Below are 14,070 nucleotides of genomic sequence, written 5' to 3' on the forward strand. Positions count from 1 at the left end.
ATGTAACAAGAATAAATAGCAAAACCAAATTAAACACGTATTGAACATTCATATAGATATTACATTAACCACTTCCTTCATTCACAACCAAATTAATATATCAATACAAACCTGTTGATACTTAAACAACTACCAAATACTAAACTACTAATATATAACAAATTTAATTATTTACAAATTTTGGACTATATCCAGTGTAAGGAGTTCTACAAGCTTTGCTTTTGTATCGTATTCTACGTTGTCCTTGTCCTGTCTTCATAACGCTTCCACGACTGGAAATTCCTCCCTCACGTCCAAAATCATTTTGAAAATCATTTTCTTTACAAGGCGTGTTGTAACTACCTTCATGTTTAGTGTTATCTTCAAGCAGCTCAGCCTTCAATACAGATACCTCTTCTTCAAGTTCTTCAATAACAGCATCTTGTTCCTCTAAATGTTGGTCTAGAAGCNCTAAGGCAACTACTTTTTCTTCATTATCTGACTTTTTTCCTTTCTTCANATCTNCANAATATAGGTCTACTGATGCTTTAACAGATGGCTCACCCATTTCTTTCCTTGATGCACCGTACTCATGAACCATCTACAAATTATTCACATTCACCTTTGATTTTAACCAAATACTCAAACAAATTCAATAAAACAATTAATTACATACCACACCCGTTTCCATCGCAATTTTGATAAACTTGTCACCCACACTAACAGACATCCAATGCAAAATTCTTGGATATTTATGGACATAAGCATTTGATGGAATGAAATGATCACAAAACCATACCTGAAAAACATCATAAAACTCGTAAATACTCACTTCAATTCAGATCCTAACAAGAATACATGCCTACTAATTTACCTGAAACACGTATACGCAACCATCAACATAGAAATTACTTGCACCTTTTCCTCTTTTCCATGATAAATTCTGTTTGCAAAAACTACTAAGAAGATAATGATACACTAAAGGAGCCCAACAAAAAGTTCCCAAATCATTTATTCTATCAACAATCTCAAACAATATTGGAAATATTGTTCTGTTACGACTAGGTACCAATACCTCATGTATACCAATAAAAAGGTAAAGTCTGCAAATATCAATGGCAGGCAACTTTTGGTGGTTTTTCAAAACAAAAAAATCAAATATCAAATCCAATTAATATTTTCCTTTTCCCTTATCTTTGTCAAAGTAATTCCGATAATCACTTTTTGAAAGGTTCTTTTCAGTCAGATTAATCTTCTCACCAACCAAGGACAACCCTAATCTTAATGTTACATCCACTTCTTTGAATTCAACAAAATTTTCACCAAATAAAAAACATCCTCGTTCATCAACCCATTTACTAAGTAAATCGCTCAAAATGTTCCTGCCAATCCTAAGGTTATCCGGTAACTCCAAAAACCATTTAAAGGGAGTATTCGAAACAATACACCTATGCTCCTCAGTCAATAATGCATTCAAACCGGCTACATACTTTGTTTTCATGGAATGACGAACATGTAACTGAAAAAAGAAAGAAAAAACTTTAATCAAAATTTCTTCCAATAAGCAAATACGAAGCCCCAACCCCAAAGGTCAAAGCGAATACCAATACCCATCAACGTCAATGTTCATACCTTGTTGTTTGAACACTCAATGTCATTTGATGAAGCCATACCAAAACAAAAGATAAAAACTTTCTCCGAACAGCAAAGCCCCAATGTCGCACTTAACACAGAGTAATCACCACCTCAACGCCTTCACAGAAAAAACGCAGTTAATACAACTTGCAAACAAAACCATGAACGAAAACCTTGAAAGAAAAACAAAACCTAAAACTACCAAACAAAAATTGCTCCCAACTACGATGCAATGGAGAACGCAGAATGCGAAAACGAAGGAAAGCGAGATCGAAAAATTCCGAAGGACGCCGAGATCGACACACTCCGACAACGAACGACGCCAAGATCGAAACACTCCTAAAACGAAAGACGAATGTCACGAAGGGGGACCGCTTCAACCCTAATACAATCTGAGAATGGAGAAAAACCCAACGCTTAGATGGTTCAAAAGTTCTCTGAAAAACACCAAGGGTATTTTCGGAATCACAAGAACTTCCCTAATTCAAATAAAATTTCAAACTAAAAAATTCATAAAAACTTGGCCAATCAAACGCTAACATATGGCGTTGTCAAAACGTTGGCAAAAAAGCGTTGTCAACATATCGCGATCCTTAATTCATTACGGCATATGTGGGGGCAACGTGACGTGTAACAATGCCAAGATTACAATTTTTTTTAATAATTTAATTTTAAAAATGTATTAACAATTTTCAATTTAATTTTTTTTATACCAACCAATATAAAATTAATTAGGAAAATCATAATTTTGTTTAGTAAATTTTAATTAATGAATTAAATTATTAGAAGGGTTACTTTTTAAAAAATATAAATTGTTTGGTAAAATACCTTTCTATTCTAATTTTGATCGGTAATTCCAAATAGTTTTATTTTTTTAATATAATTCTAAACCATGTAATTTGTGTTTAATTTAATTACTTTTTTATTCAGTATAATTTTAAAAAACATAATTTTTGTTTAATTTAATTTTTATTTATAATTCACTAAATTTGTAAAAAAATCTAAATTAAACATAAATTATATTTTTTTAAATTACATATTATATTAAAAAATAATATAAAACCATTTTAAATAAACCAATCAAAACTAGGGAAAAAAAATATTTTACCTAAATTGTTTGTTTGTATTAGGTAGCACTTTCCTGACAAGTAATTAAATAATGCTCTTTATTTTTAGTTTCTTAGTATATCTGTAACAAAATTTCAGTTCAGATCTTTTTGACAAGTCCAACTCGTGGGGTTGAACAAGAGCGGCACAGCAAGAGAGAGAGAGAGAGAGAGTGCGTGTTTCTGAAAAAATGATCATTGTACTTTCAACTTCACCGTTTACTACGTTGTCCAAAACCAATGTCTCCTTTTGTCCCTTATCTTCTTCCAATTTCGTTGTTCCCTCTTCTTCCAAATCCTCGCGCATTGAACTTCCCCGCAAAAGGGGTTCTCAAAACACTGCACTTCGATGCAACTGTAGCATCTTGCCCGGTGGCCCTGGCTCTGGTACATTATTGTTCTTTCTTCTTTTTCGCCCTTGCACTGCTAGTGATGTGTTTTTCAATGATATGTGAAAAGGGTTTTTGTTTTTTAATATCAAGTTCTGTACTTCATGGCTGGCTGTTGTTTGATAAAAAAAATTCATTCTTTCTGCTGTTTGTAGTAGCTTATATTCTTAGAGAGATATGTTATTTCTTCTTCTTTATATTCCTTTAATTTTGCAAATCCTTAAGGCGTTTTAGATTGAGGAATGGATTCGTGGGGACTTAGGAATTTCAAGAATGCCCATTATTTATGGGGTCCGATTCTGTTTTTGCCTTTTAGATGTTAGAAATTATTTCTTAAAGCAGTGTTCTATAACTAATTTGTGGATAGTAAGAGAGGGAAAAAAGATGCAATATTTTCAGGAAAAATGAGTATCAGAAAACTGAAAGTAGAAACCAAAAACAAGATGTTTTGGATTATGTTTTAAACTTAGAAAAACTCATTTATTTTGAAAACAGTTTTCAAAATCTGCCTTTTGTTTTTAGAAAATAGAGAACGATTTTGAAGAATAGGAATCAAACAGACCCTTAGTGTACGCATTCAGTTTGCTTCACTTCTTTTCTAATAGTAATGTTTCAAATAGTATATAGGGTTAATGATAATCCATTCTCAAGGATTTACTTTTTCAAGTCTGTAGTTTATGTTTACATACTGGTAAACAAGTAGTTTGCAGGATAAATTAGTCCACTTAAAATTCTCTATCTGTTAGGTGTTTTATTATATATTCTTTCTCCAGTTAATAAGTGACTGAATCATGCAGGTGACAGTGATAGCAGCAACAGAAGCATCCTGGATGCATTTTTCTTGGGAAAAGCTGTAGCTGAAGCACTAAATGAGCGCATTGAATCCACAGTTGGTGAGATTTTGAGCACCGTTGGTAGATTGCAAGCTGAACAACAAAAGCAAGTGCAGGACTTTCAGGTTTGGAGCTGTTTAAACTGGGATTATCTTTTGCTGGATTTATGCAATATGTTGTCTCGTGTTTTCCTCATTACTCTGTAAACAGTAATGCTTGCCTATTAATTTGTATCTAAGTCTATTAATTGGAAAGTGATAATCTGCTTTAAGATTTTATGTGGTAACATGACCCAGATCGATACATTTTGGATGTTCTGACAATTAATGTTTGATTGTAACTCAACTTTTAGAATATAGGTCAGCCTTTTTGTCGGACATTAATTTTCCAGTACAGGGAAACATTTGTTATTGTATTTCGAATTTGAAAAATGATATTATAGGTAATGGGGACTGCCAATTGTCCCAATAAACTTATTTCAAATTCTACTTGTTACCAAAATACATTTTTTTTTTTAATTTAGTCTACCATCACTTTTGTAATCCAAGGTGTTTTGGGCTGTCCAAAATAAGTTACTTATTGAGATATTGTGTAGCTATAAAATTAGACTCATGCTGATCAAGAGTTGAGAGATGAGATGCAGAAAAACGTTGCTATATAGAATAACTAGAATGTTGTATTCTTTCTAGACCGAGGATGTCCAACACTACTTGATGGCATGCCTCCTAGCCATGGCCAAGCATACTCAATAAGAGTTGGAGTCATCTATGGAAGATGGACCCAAGCTCTTATCATCATAGGCCAGCAGTGAATTATTAATAGATTAGATTTATTTTAAACCTTATATAATGAGCCAAGTAGTCTAGGGTTTCTTTTGGACCTTGGGTTGTAGTGTAGGGTTTTGAGCCTAAAGGATATGGGCCCTAAAGAGACACATGCAATGTGTCCCAAGGTTGGCAAGATAGCTCGATAACAAATAGTGTGCCACCTTTTAAGACACATGTATTGAGTCCCAAGGTCAGCAAGATAGCTCAATGGCAAACCGTGTGCATGTCCCTAGCCTGGTAAGCTCAACAAGACATGTGTATTATGTCTCCAGGTATGCAAGACATCTGAATGGCTTGGTAGGAAGTGCAGACAGCCCGATAAGGTGAATAAAGAATTGAGATAGCTCGGTGGGAAGTCCAGATAGCCTAGTAAGGTGCATGGGGAATGTGGATAGCTCGGTGGGAGTTCTAGATTGCTCGGTAAGATATATTGAGAACTTAGATAGCTCGGTGGGTTTTCCAGATGACTTAAATAGCACCTTACCAAGCTCTCTAGACTTCCAACCGAGATATCCAAGTTCTCCATGCACCTTATTAGGTTGTCTGGACTTCCCACTGAGCTATGCAAATATCTTGTTGACATGCTGACACATTATACATATCTTGCCAACCTTGGGGCACAATATACATATCTTAAATGGGTTTGGGATGTGGCACATCATTTTCCATGTCAGTAAAAAGCTAACAGCGTTGGGATGCTCTAACCTTGACTTTAGAGACTAATAGAATGGCTCAATATTTTGGCAGCATTTCATTACTAATCTTAAAGTATGAAGAGATGTTATAGTGATGATGAAGGTGCGAAAGCAAGGTGGGTAATGGGTGAAAGGACTCACGATTTTGGTGTTTTAATGGTGATGGGGTGGTGTTTGATGGTGCTTTTAGAGAGGTTAGGCCAATTCTAGACGAAGGTGACTAGAGGAGACCAAATGGGATGTTCTAGCCTTTGGTGATCTAAGATGAGTAGTATTACATAAAAATGGCATCATAAGTTTACTCAAATTCAAAGGCGACTACAAGAGTAGGAGATACCTCTATTTATAGGCTAAGGGTGTTTCCAAAATGTAAAAGCTAGACCTAAAAACTCAAGCTTGGCTTGCTTGGAGAACAAGGTGAAAAATCCTTTCCATTAGGAGGAGGACATGTGGCTAAAATCCTCTCCATTAGGAGGAGGACATATGGTCTCTACCTATGGGAAATCTTCTCCAATGTGAACAAGGCACATGACCACTCCTCAAAGGTTTGGACAGTCCAAATTGTGCCCCACTCTAGCCTTGGGCGTCCCTCTTTGGTCAACATTGGGCCTTGGCCTTTGTTGGTCTAAAACCCTATTTTACTTGGCCCAAAATATAAGGCCCAAATTAAATTCTATACTACTTGGCCCATAATACAAAACCCAAATAAATCCTAGACTATTTGGCCTAAAATACAAGGTCCAAAATTATTCCTACTCTAGAAGCTTCATGATGGTCCAAGATGACTCAAGAGAAGGAGTCTAGGCCTATCTTCCACAGATGACTTCAACTCTTCTTGAAAGTGCTTGGTCATAGCAAGAGGATATGCCATCACATTGTTATCACTAGAAAAAGAGTATTGACGAACTAAAACAAAATTGTGCTTAACAATTCTAGACAAAAGATCTCCAACACTTGATGTATTATTTCCTTGGTTTACAAGTTGTGCAATTCATGGATAGTTTGGTCATATCTCATAGAAAATGTGCTCTAGACATTTTAGAAGTAAAAGGGATTTTAAATGCTTAGTTTGTGGGCATCTCTAGGGATCCTAACTTGCTTATACTTGCCAAGGAGAATAATATCATGACCTTTAGACCTATGGACTATTAATTGTAAGCTAAATTACCTTATTGTGACACATCTTAACATTGCATTTAGAGTGAGCGTAGTAAGTTACTTTTTAAACTCTAATTTTAAAGATCATTACGATGCACTTGTATGCATCCTAAATTATATCAAGAATGCTCCTGGAAAAATGCCTTATTTAAGAGGATGGGCGAACTAGGTATTCTAACTGATGGAATAAGCTCCTCAAAGCTATATGACTCAAACAAGTTGGACACTTCCAAATGGGTTGTGGTTGCAGAAGCTTAATGGTGGTAAAAATATGGGAACATAGGTTGGTTTGATGTGGGAAGGTGGTGGCTCCTTCTTGAAGCTATATGACTCAAGCAAGGGGAGAGGCAATGTTGGTGTTTGATGTGCTCTCAAAAGAGGTTGGGTCAACTCAAGAAGAAGGATGGGTACTCTAGCCTTGGTGACCTAAGTTGAGTAGTATTACACAAATTTGTTAGCATAACAATACTTAATTCAAAGATGAGTTTACATTGGGAGGCACCTCTATTTACAGGGTTAAGGTGTCTCCAAATTGTAGAAGCAAAACCCTAAGAACCTTAACTTAGCTAGCTTGGAGACCAAGGTAAAAATCCTCTCCATTAAGAAGACACGTGGCCACTAACATAGGATAATCCTCTACATTCCTAAAATGACACATGACTATTACCTATGGGAAATCCTCTCCATTGAAAGCATGACCACTCTCTCCCAAAGGTGGGACAACCTTTTTCCTTGCTCACCAAGGCAAAGACAAAACATTGACCCATGTGGTCAACACTAGAATATAGGCCTCTCTTGGATCAACAATGGGTGTTGAACTTTGTTGATCCAAGTTAACCAAAACCGTACATTGCTTGGCTTATTATACAAGGCCTAAAAAGGAAATCTTATACTACTTGGCCCATGATACAAGACCTAAAATAAACCTAATTTACTAAGAACTCACTGATGGCTCATGATTGTAAGAGCTTGGGCCCACCTTCCATAGATGACTCCAACTCTTCTTGAGTATGGTTGGCCATGGATAGGAGGTATGACATCATTAGTGCTGATTGGCCAGGGTCATCAAATGGCAGGAGCTCCACTTGAAGGTCTTGTGTTCATGTTGTAGGGAACTTAATATTATGGAAAAGTAAGAAAGAAAATGTTGTGGCAAGATTAAGTGTTGGAGGAAAAATATAGGGCAATGATGTTAGTCATTTGTGAGTTTATATGGTTGAAGCAATTCTTTGAAGAGCTTAATTTTAAAGAAAATTCTCAAATGTGCGTTGTATGTGACACCTAGGAAGTTTTACACATTGTTTTTATTTTGTTAGAGGATCAAACATATTCAGTATAGCCTGTCATTACATAAGTGTAAAGTTGAATTGTAAAGTGATGTGAATCCAATCAATGATGGTAACGTGCCACTTTGCTGCAGTTTTTATGTAATTAGTTTGTTTAAATTATGGCTCAATCCTTTGTAAAATTGGATGACCAATTTCTGTTTGGATTAATCAATTAATGAACTTTATTTTGTATTTATTTCGAGTTGTAATAAAGGCTCAATTGGCCACTTAGTCATCAGCCTTTGGAAAACTAGAAGGATGCAAAGCTAATTTTTTTTTTTGGTGACTTTTGTTGCTACAAATTGTAGTTACAATCAGCCATTAATTCTCTTGTAATTCCGATGGCTAAAGTGTTCAAAAGCTTAACCATTTCCATAAAAGGATAACAAGTGAAGTTTTTCTACATAATATTAGAATTTTTAACTCTTTTAACTTAGTGAGAGTGATTCTCCTAAGTTCTTGAGTGATTCAAGAACTCTTGACTATATCAAAGAACTTTTCTATCCTTTGTGTGTTGCCTCTCTTAAAAGGAGCGATTCTCTCTTTCCATTTTTTCATTCTCACTTCGTTTTATTTTCTTTCTTCTGCTTATTTATAGAAATTCAATTTTTTCTAGTTTATCTTGTATTCATAACTTTCGTAAAACGTGTCCAAATTAAGTGTCTTTTGAGCCAAAATTGAAGTTCAGAACATGAACTTTCATTTTGTTTTAGAAACACCCGAATCAGAATTCAATAGTTTGAGATATCGATGTTTCTAAGATACTGTCAACTTTCTCACTAATTTTTTTTGCAAGTTTTCTTTAAGGTTCTAACCCTAAAAAATCCTAATTCAATCCTTGTGCAAATGGGTTCACATCATAAAGACATCACCTTTGTCAATTCTAGTGAATAGAGTTGCCCACCATATTCACCGAGCTGCCAAGAGAACCAAGGATCGATCATATTATATGTTCCAACTCGAGAGAGTGTTATAATTATAGAAACAAGGTGCAAATCCTTTATAATCAAAGAATATTTAGATTATATATGTATTATTAGAAACATTTTAGTTGATTCTCGTTTCATATCTTTACTATCAGAGGATATTAAATCTATTATATTGATGATGCCTTTTCAATATAACTAAAGTATCCGTGTTATCTAGCTTCTCACACATAAAGTTGATCAATTCCTATGCATTTTGAGGTTGATCAATTGTATTGCATTCCATTTTCTAGCTTCAACTACTTTCCCTGTAGATGTATATACCTGTCTTAGCTGTTAGAAAATAATAATGCTCATGCAGGAAGATGTGTTGGAAAGAGCAAAAAGAGCGAAGGAAAAAGCAGCACGTGAGGCTGTGGAAGCACGAGGACTCATTTCAAAGTCTGCAGTTGAGGCAAAAAACGCAGATTCAGACAATTCCAAAACTTCAGATTCTGCAATAGATCCTGTCACTTCTGTTCTGTCTACTGATGCATCCGAAGCAAATACTGAATCTACAGACGAATGATCCATCCTTTTGTATTGGGCTCTCAACTTTTGACTTATTTATACTGAATTTGTTTTATGTTTTATTATTCAATAGACTTTTTCATTATTCCATCTCCGTCTTCTGGATATATATATTTTTTTCAAGAGACGAATAAAATCAAATTCTCCATTGGATTGTTCTTGTTTGTTCCATTTGTTGCAACAAATATTAGAAAGTGGTTTTTAAATCTAATTTAACTTCATAAAACTGGTTTTTAAGATAAGGTTTGCACGACATATTGAGTGTTCTAACTATGCTTTGATACCATATCAGACTGGTTTGTAAGGTGGTTTGCACGACATCTCGAACGTTCTAACTATGTTCTAATATCATATCAGAAAGTGATTTTTAAGTCTAATTCAACGTTACAAAATCGGTTTATAAGATGAGGTTTACATCCTATTTATATATATTATAATTTAGCACAACAAAATTTGATTTTACTATGTTTTGAGACATCATTACTATTAGTGACCAAGCTTCTTAAAGTTGGAATGTTACAATGTGTTCATGAACAGTCTTCTATCTAAAAGTTGTTGTGGAAGGGCACTTGGTCTTTAACTATTGATAAAGCCATAGAGCTTTGTTTCTTAGATATTAAGGTTTTTTGTGAAATTTTCAACATTTATTAGTATTTTTTAACATGATCTGCATGTCAAAAGTCTCTACCCTATCGAAGGTTCAATATTTTTTTACATCAGGAATCGAAATATGTAAAGCTTGACCGAGAAAGCAGCATTAATTTTATGAGCAGTCACGAAGAGAAGATATTATTCGCTTGTCTCGTCTTGTCCATTACTATAGATGATGAAATCCTAAGAGTTCTCGTTATTGCTTTTGTAAGTTTATATTGGGCATGTTTCTTCCTGTATCTCCATAAGTTTTCAAATTATAAAATTTTGAAGTTCAAAATGACTTTTTAAATTCTATGATTTGGAATTGAAAAATGATTTAGGATTGTTCAACAAGTAATTTTTTTTATTAAAAAAAGACTTTCAAAGTATAAAAATTTAAAAATAAAAAAGAATTTCAAATTACCTAATTTAAAAGTCAAAAATAATTTTCAGATGTAGTTTGAAAGTAAAAATAATTTTTGAATTGTTAAAAGCTTTGAAAAACTTAGTATGGTAAAACATGTAAATTTTGCTAAGTGTGATCTTATGTGATAAGGTTTTGTTTTTGTTTTTAAGTAAACCGGTTATTCTTTGTATGATTCAAATCAGGTGTTCGTTTCTTGTGATTTTAAGAAAAGTGCTTTCTCATCTCTTGTGTGTCTCATGATACATGTCTTCATCTTTTGTAGGATTCAAAGGAAATGTTTATCTTCTTGTGAAACTCGAATAAGGTGTTCCTCCCTTGTGAATTTCAAGAGAGATGTTTTTCATTTATTGTGACTTTAAAATAAGTGTTTTATTTCTTTAAGTTATTCTTACTCTTATTTATAATTCTAACTTATTTTTTAGTGGTTAATTAATGTCTTTCTTAAAAATGATTAACAAAGGAATGTAGGATTTTTTAATCTAAACCAGTATAAATTAATTTATATAATTTTCTCTTTTCCTACTTTGTTTTATTGTCTATTAAAGAAAATGATTTTATTGTAACTGATTTTAAAAGGGAAAATTTTAAAGGAATAATTTTTTATTAAGAAACCAATCCACCATTATTTTTAATTGTCTAAAGTAAATATTTTGCAATGATCCGAACAAAGTGAAGCCATATACATGGGTAGAAAGTTCACACAATTTATTATTGATTATTAGAGTATACATATGCAAATAAGTCCTTAATTATAAATCATCAAAATTATATATTCAGTAATGTTATAGATATAAAAAAAATTAAAGTATTAAATCAAAGTAGTGCATCGTAGAAACAACACATATAAATAATTTAATTCATTACTAATCAAAACACGGGGTTCAAAAATATCATAAGAGTAAAAACTTGAACCAATGTATTTAGCAAATTAATAAATGTTTCAATGCTTTGATGATATAAGCAAAGAATCAATATTGTAAAGACAATACACATTAGGAAGTTCATACATAATTGATACAAAATGCATTTTGGGAGGACATGATTATTTCTCATATCTTATTGATCAAATTGAATAGTAGAAGATAAAAAATCAATGTTTAAACAACCCAATACATTTTATGTGTCATATCACAACACACAATATATGATCTATTAAGTATGACAAATTAATAAAGATAAATTGGTGTAGCTAATGAATTTTGGGTAAAGGAAAAGAAAATAAAATTATATTCCATCATTAATATTTGGATTAAATGACATTTCTATACATTATCTCATTGGGAACAAATAGGATCATAAATGGTATCAATATATTGCAATAATCCAACAATGCAAAATATTATGAAATATATTTGAGGTTAAATTTAACATTGAGAAAATATGATTAAAATAGTCAAATTAATCTATTATGAGCCTTAATAATTGTGTCATTTAGAAATAAGATGATAATGGATGCATCCAATTGATAAAGTACTTAAGAAAATAGTTTGATATTTGATAAGATGACCAATTAGTTGATTAATATAGTATGTGTATTGTATGACCGTTTGATCAGCTAAAATCTGAACGATCAACTATATTATGAATGGTCAACCATTAAACCAACTATGAATTATGAGTTTGGTTGAACGACTAAACTGCCAGCTCGACGTATAGAGGGATTGAGCCTGAATGGTCACCATAATGGTCGACCATCAATGAGTCAGATCGAATGGTCAATCACTAACCCAGTGAAAAGTAATTGAACCTAGATGGTCACCAAGCAGACTGTTCGACCTTATATCGTATCGATCGTGTTAAGACATAATCGTCTATAAGAATGAAATGCTAAATGTCCTCATATATTTTGAATTTTAACAAACAGTAATAAACGAAATGAGCATATGATAGAGTGTTATCTTTGGAAAAGTAATATAGCTAAAATATAAGCAATTTATGAAAAAGCTTTGGGAAATCTAAATACCTTGAGAAAAGTTTTAGAAGAAAAATCTTTATTGAATTTGTTGTAGAAGGACTTGGGATTGTTATAAAAAAAGAAAAAGTGATAAATGACTATCTCCTAAAAATATATCATATATGAGAAGACCTTGAGCAAGAATATTTGCAATACAAAGGATGCATGACAAGGTCAAATATCAAAACATGTCTCCTTGAATCTTATAATGTTTCATGAATAAGGGAACTTAAAGAACATGAAGAATAATTTAGGAAATTAAATAAATTTTAATTTTATTTTACTTTTACATAATGTTAAATTCACTAGAGAGCCAATTTGTGTTTGCTGGGCGAGCAAGGTCTCGCTAGGAGAAAGTCTATGTCTGTAATTTTTCTTTTTTTATCCATTTTAGGATTTGAGTTTATTTAAGGATTTTTAGGTTTTCTTAAACTTATGTGCTTATAGAGGTACCAAAAGCTGATGAAAACACTTCTGGAGTCATATTATATGCATTTGCATTATTTGAGAGATGATTAACATCATCTTTGTCCTTAAATTAGAATTCTGATTTTTTATCAAAGATTAACATCATGTGACGAATTTTTACCTCATTTATCAATCTGTGAGATTGTGGCTCCCCATCCCTATCTTATTCCACATTTTTCTCTTATTTATTTTTGTTGTCTCTCTTGATGATTCAAATATCATACTCTTTCTTGAACAAAACAATATCAACAAGTTTTTGTTAAACCAAAAGGAGAATGAGTTAATTTTAAAACTTTTTTTTACTAAATTTCACTTTTTCAAAACTTTTATACACTTATAAAATCCAAAACAAACTTTTCTTAAAATTTGATGGATACAAGAATCCAATGAGCAATAAAAGATGACAATGATAAAGGAAAATATATATATATATATATATATATATATATATATATATATATATATATATATATATATATAAAAGCTAATCTACTGTCAAACAAAAGAGTATATACATTGCAACAAATAAGTCACCTAGAAGATATAAGCTTCAATCTACACTAATATCAAAGAGGACTTGCTATCCTATCTACTCTTGACTCACTTCAAGATAATCTTGATCTTATATACTATTTAGCTATCCAAGAGTATGTCTTGCCTTATTAACTTTATAACTCACTATTGAAACACTTTTACAACATAACACAACAAAACCTTTTTTAATTCTTTAAAAATTTTAGGACACTTGGTGATTGCGTTTTTATCTTAGAAAATGTGTGTATATATCTTTATTAGCGATGGCAGAGACTTGGAGTATAAACAGATATTCTTAATCTAAAGTAAAAAAAAAAAAAATTACATATTCATCAAACATGCAAATAATCTTCATAACTCTTATAATTCTTGCCCTTGAGCATTATACAAAAAAGAACAAAGGAAAAGCATGTTCAAGAACAGTGCACACAACACACCAGAAACTATTTATTTTTAAACATCAATTCCTAAAATAATCACTTAGCAAAAACAAGATACTGGGAAGCACAAACACCGAAATAATTGATTGTCAATCGATTATTTAGAGAGAAAAAAAAAACTAATGCAACTTAAACAAAGTAACTTAAAAAAAGAGAGCTTAATCCAGT

The 14,070-nt window shown here is 32.4% G+C and overlaps 1 protein-coding gene across 1 annotated transcript; it reads left to right on the forward strand.

Annotated features, from left to right (window-relative positions):
* Positions 1–2,820: 2,820 nt before the first annotated feature.
* LOC106773673 (uncharacterized protein At4g13200, chloroplastic) lies at positions 2,821–9,615 on the forward strand. Its single transcript, XM_014660404.2, has 3 exons — positions 2,821–3,107; positions 3,907–4,067; positions 9,238–9,615. Exons 1-3 carry the CDS (start codon positions 2,912–2,914, stop codon positions 9,442–9,444), a joined length of 564 nt encoding a protein of 187 aa, XP_014515890.1. The 5' UTR covers positions 2,821–2,911; the 3' UTR covers positions 9,445–9,615.
* The last annotated feature ends 4,455 nt before the right edge of the window (positions 9,616–14,070 follow it).

This window comes from Vigna radiata, chromosome 9 (genome assembly GCF_000741045.1).
Source record: "Vigna radiata var. radiata cultivar VC1973A chromosome 9, Vradiata_ver6, whole genome shotgun sequence".
Lineage (NCBI taxonomy): Eukaryota > Viridiplantae > Streptophyta > Magnoliopsida > Fabales > Fabaceae > Vigna > Vigna radiata.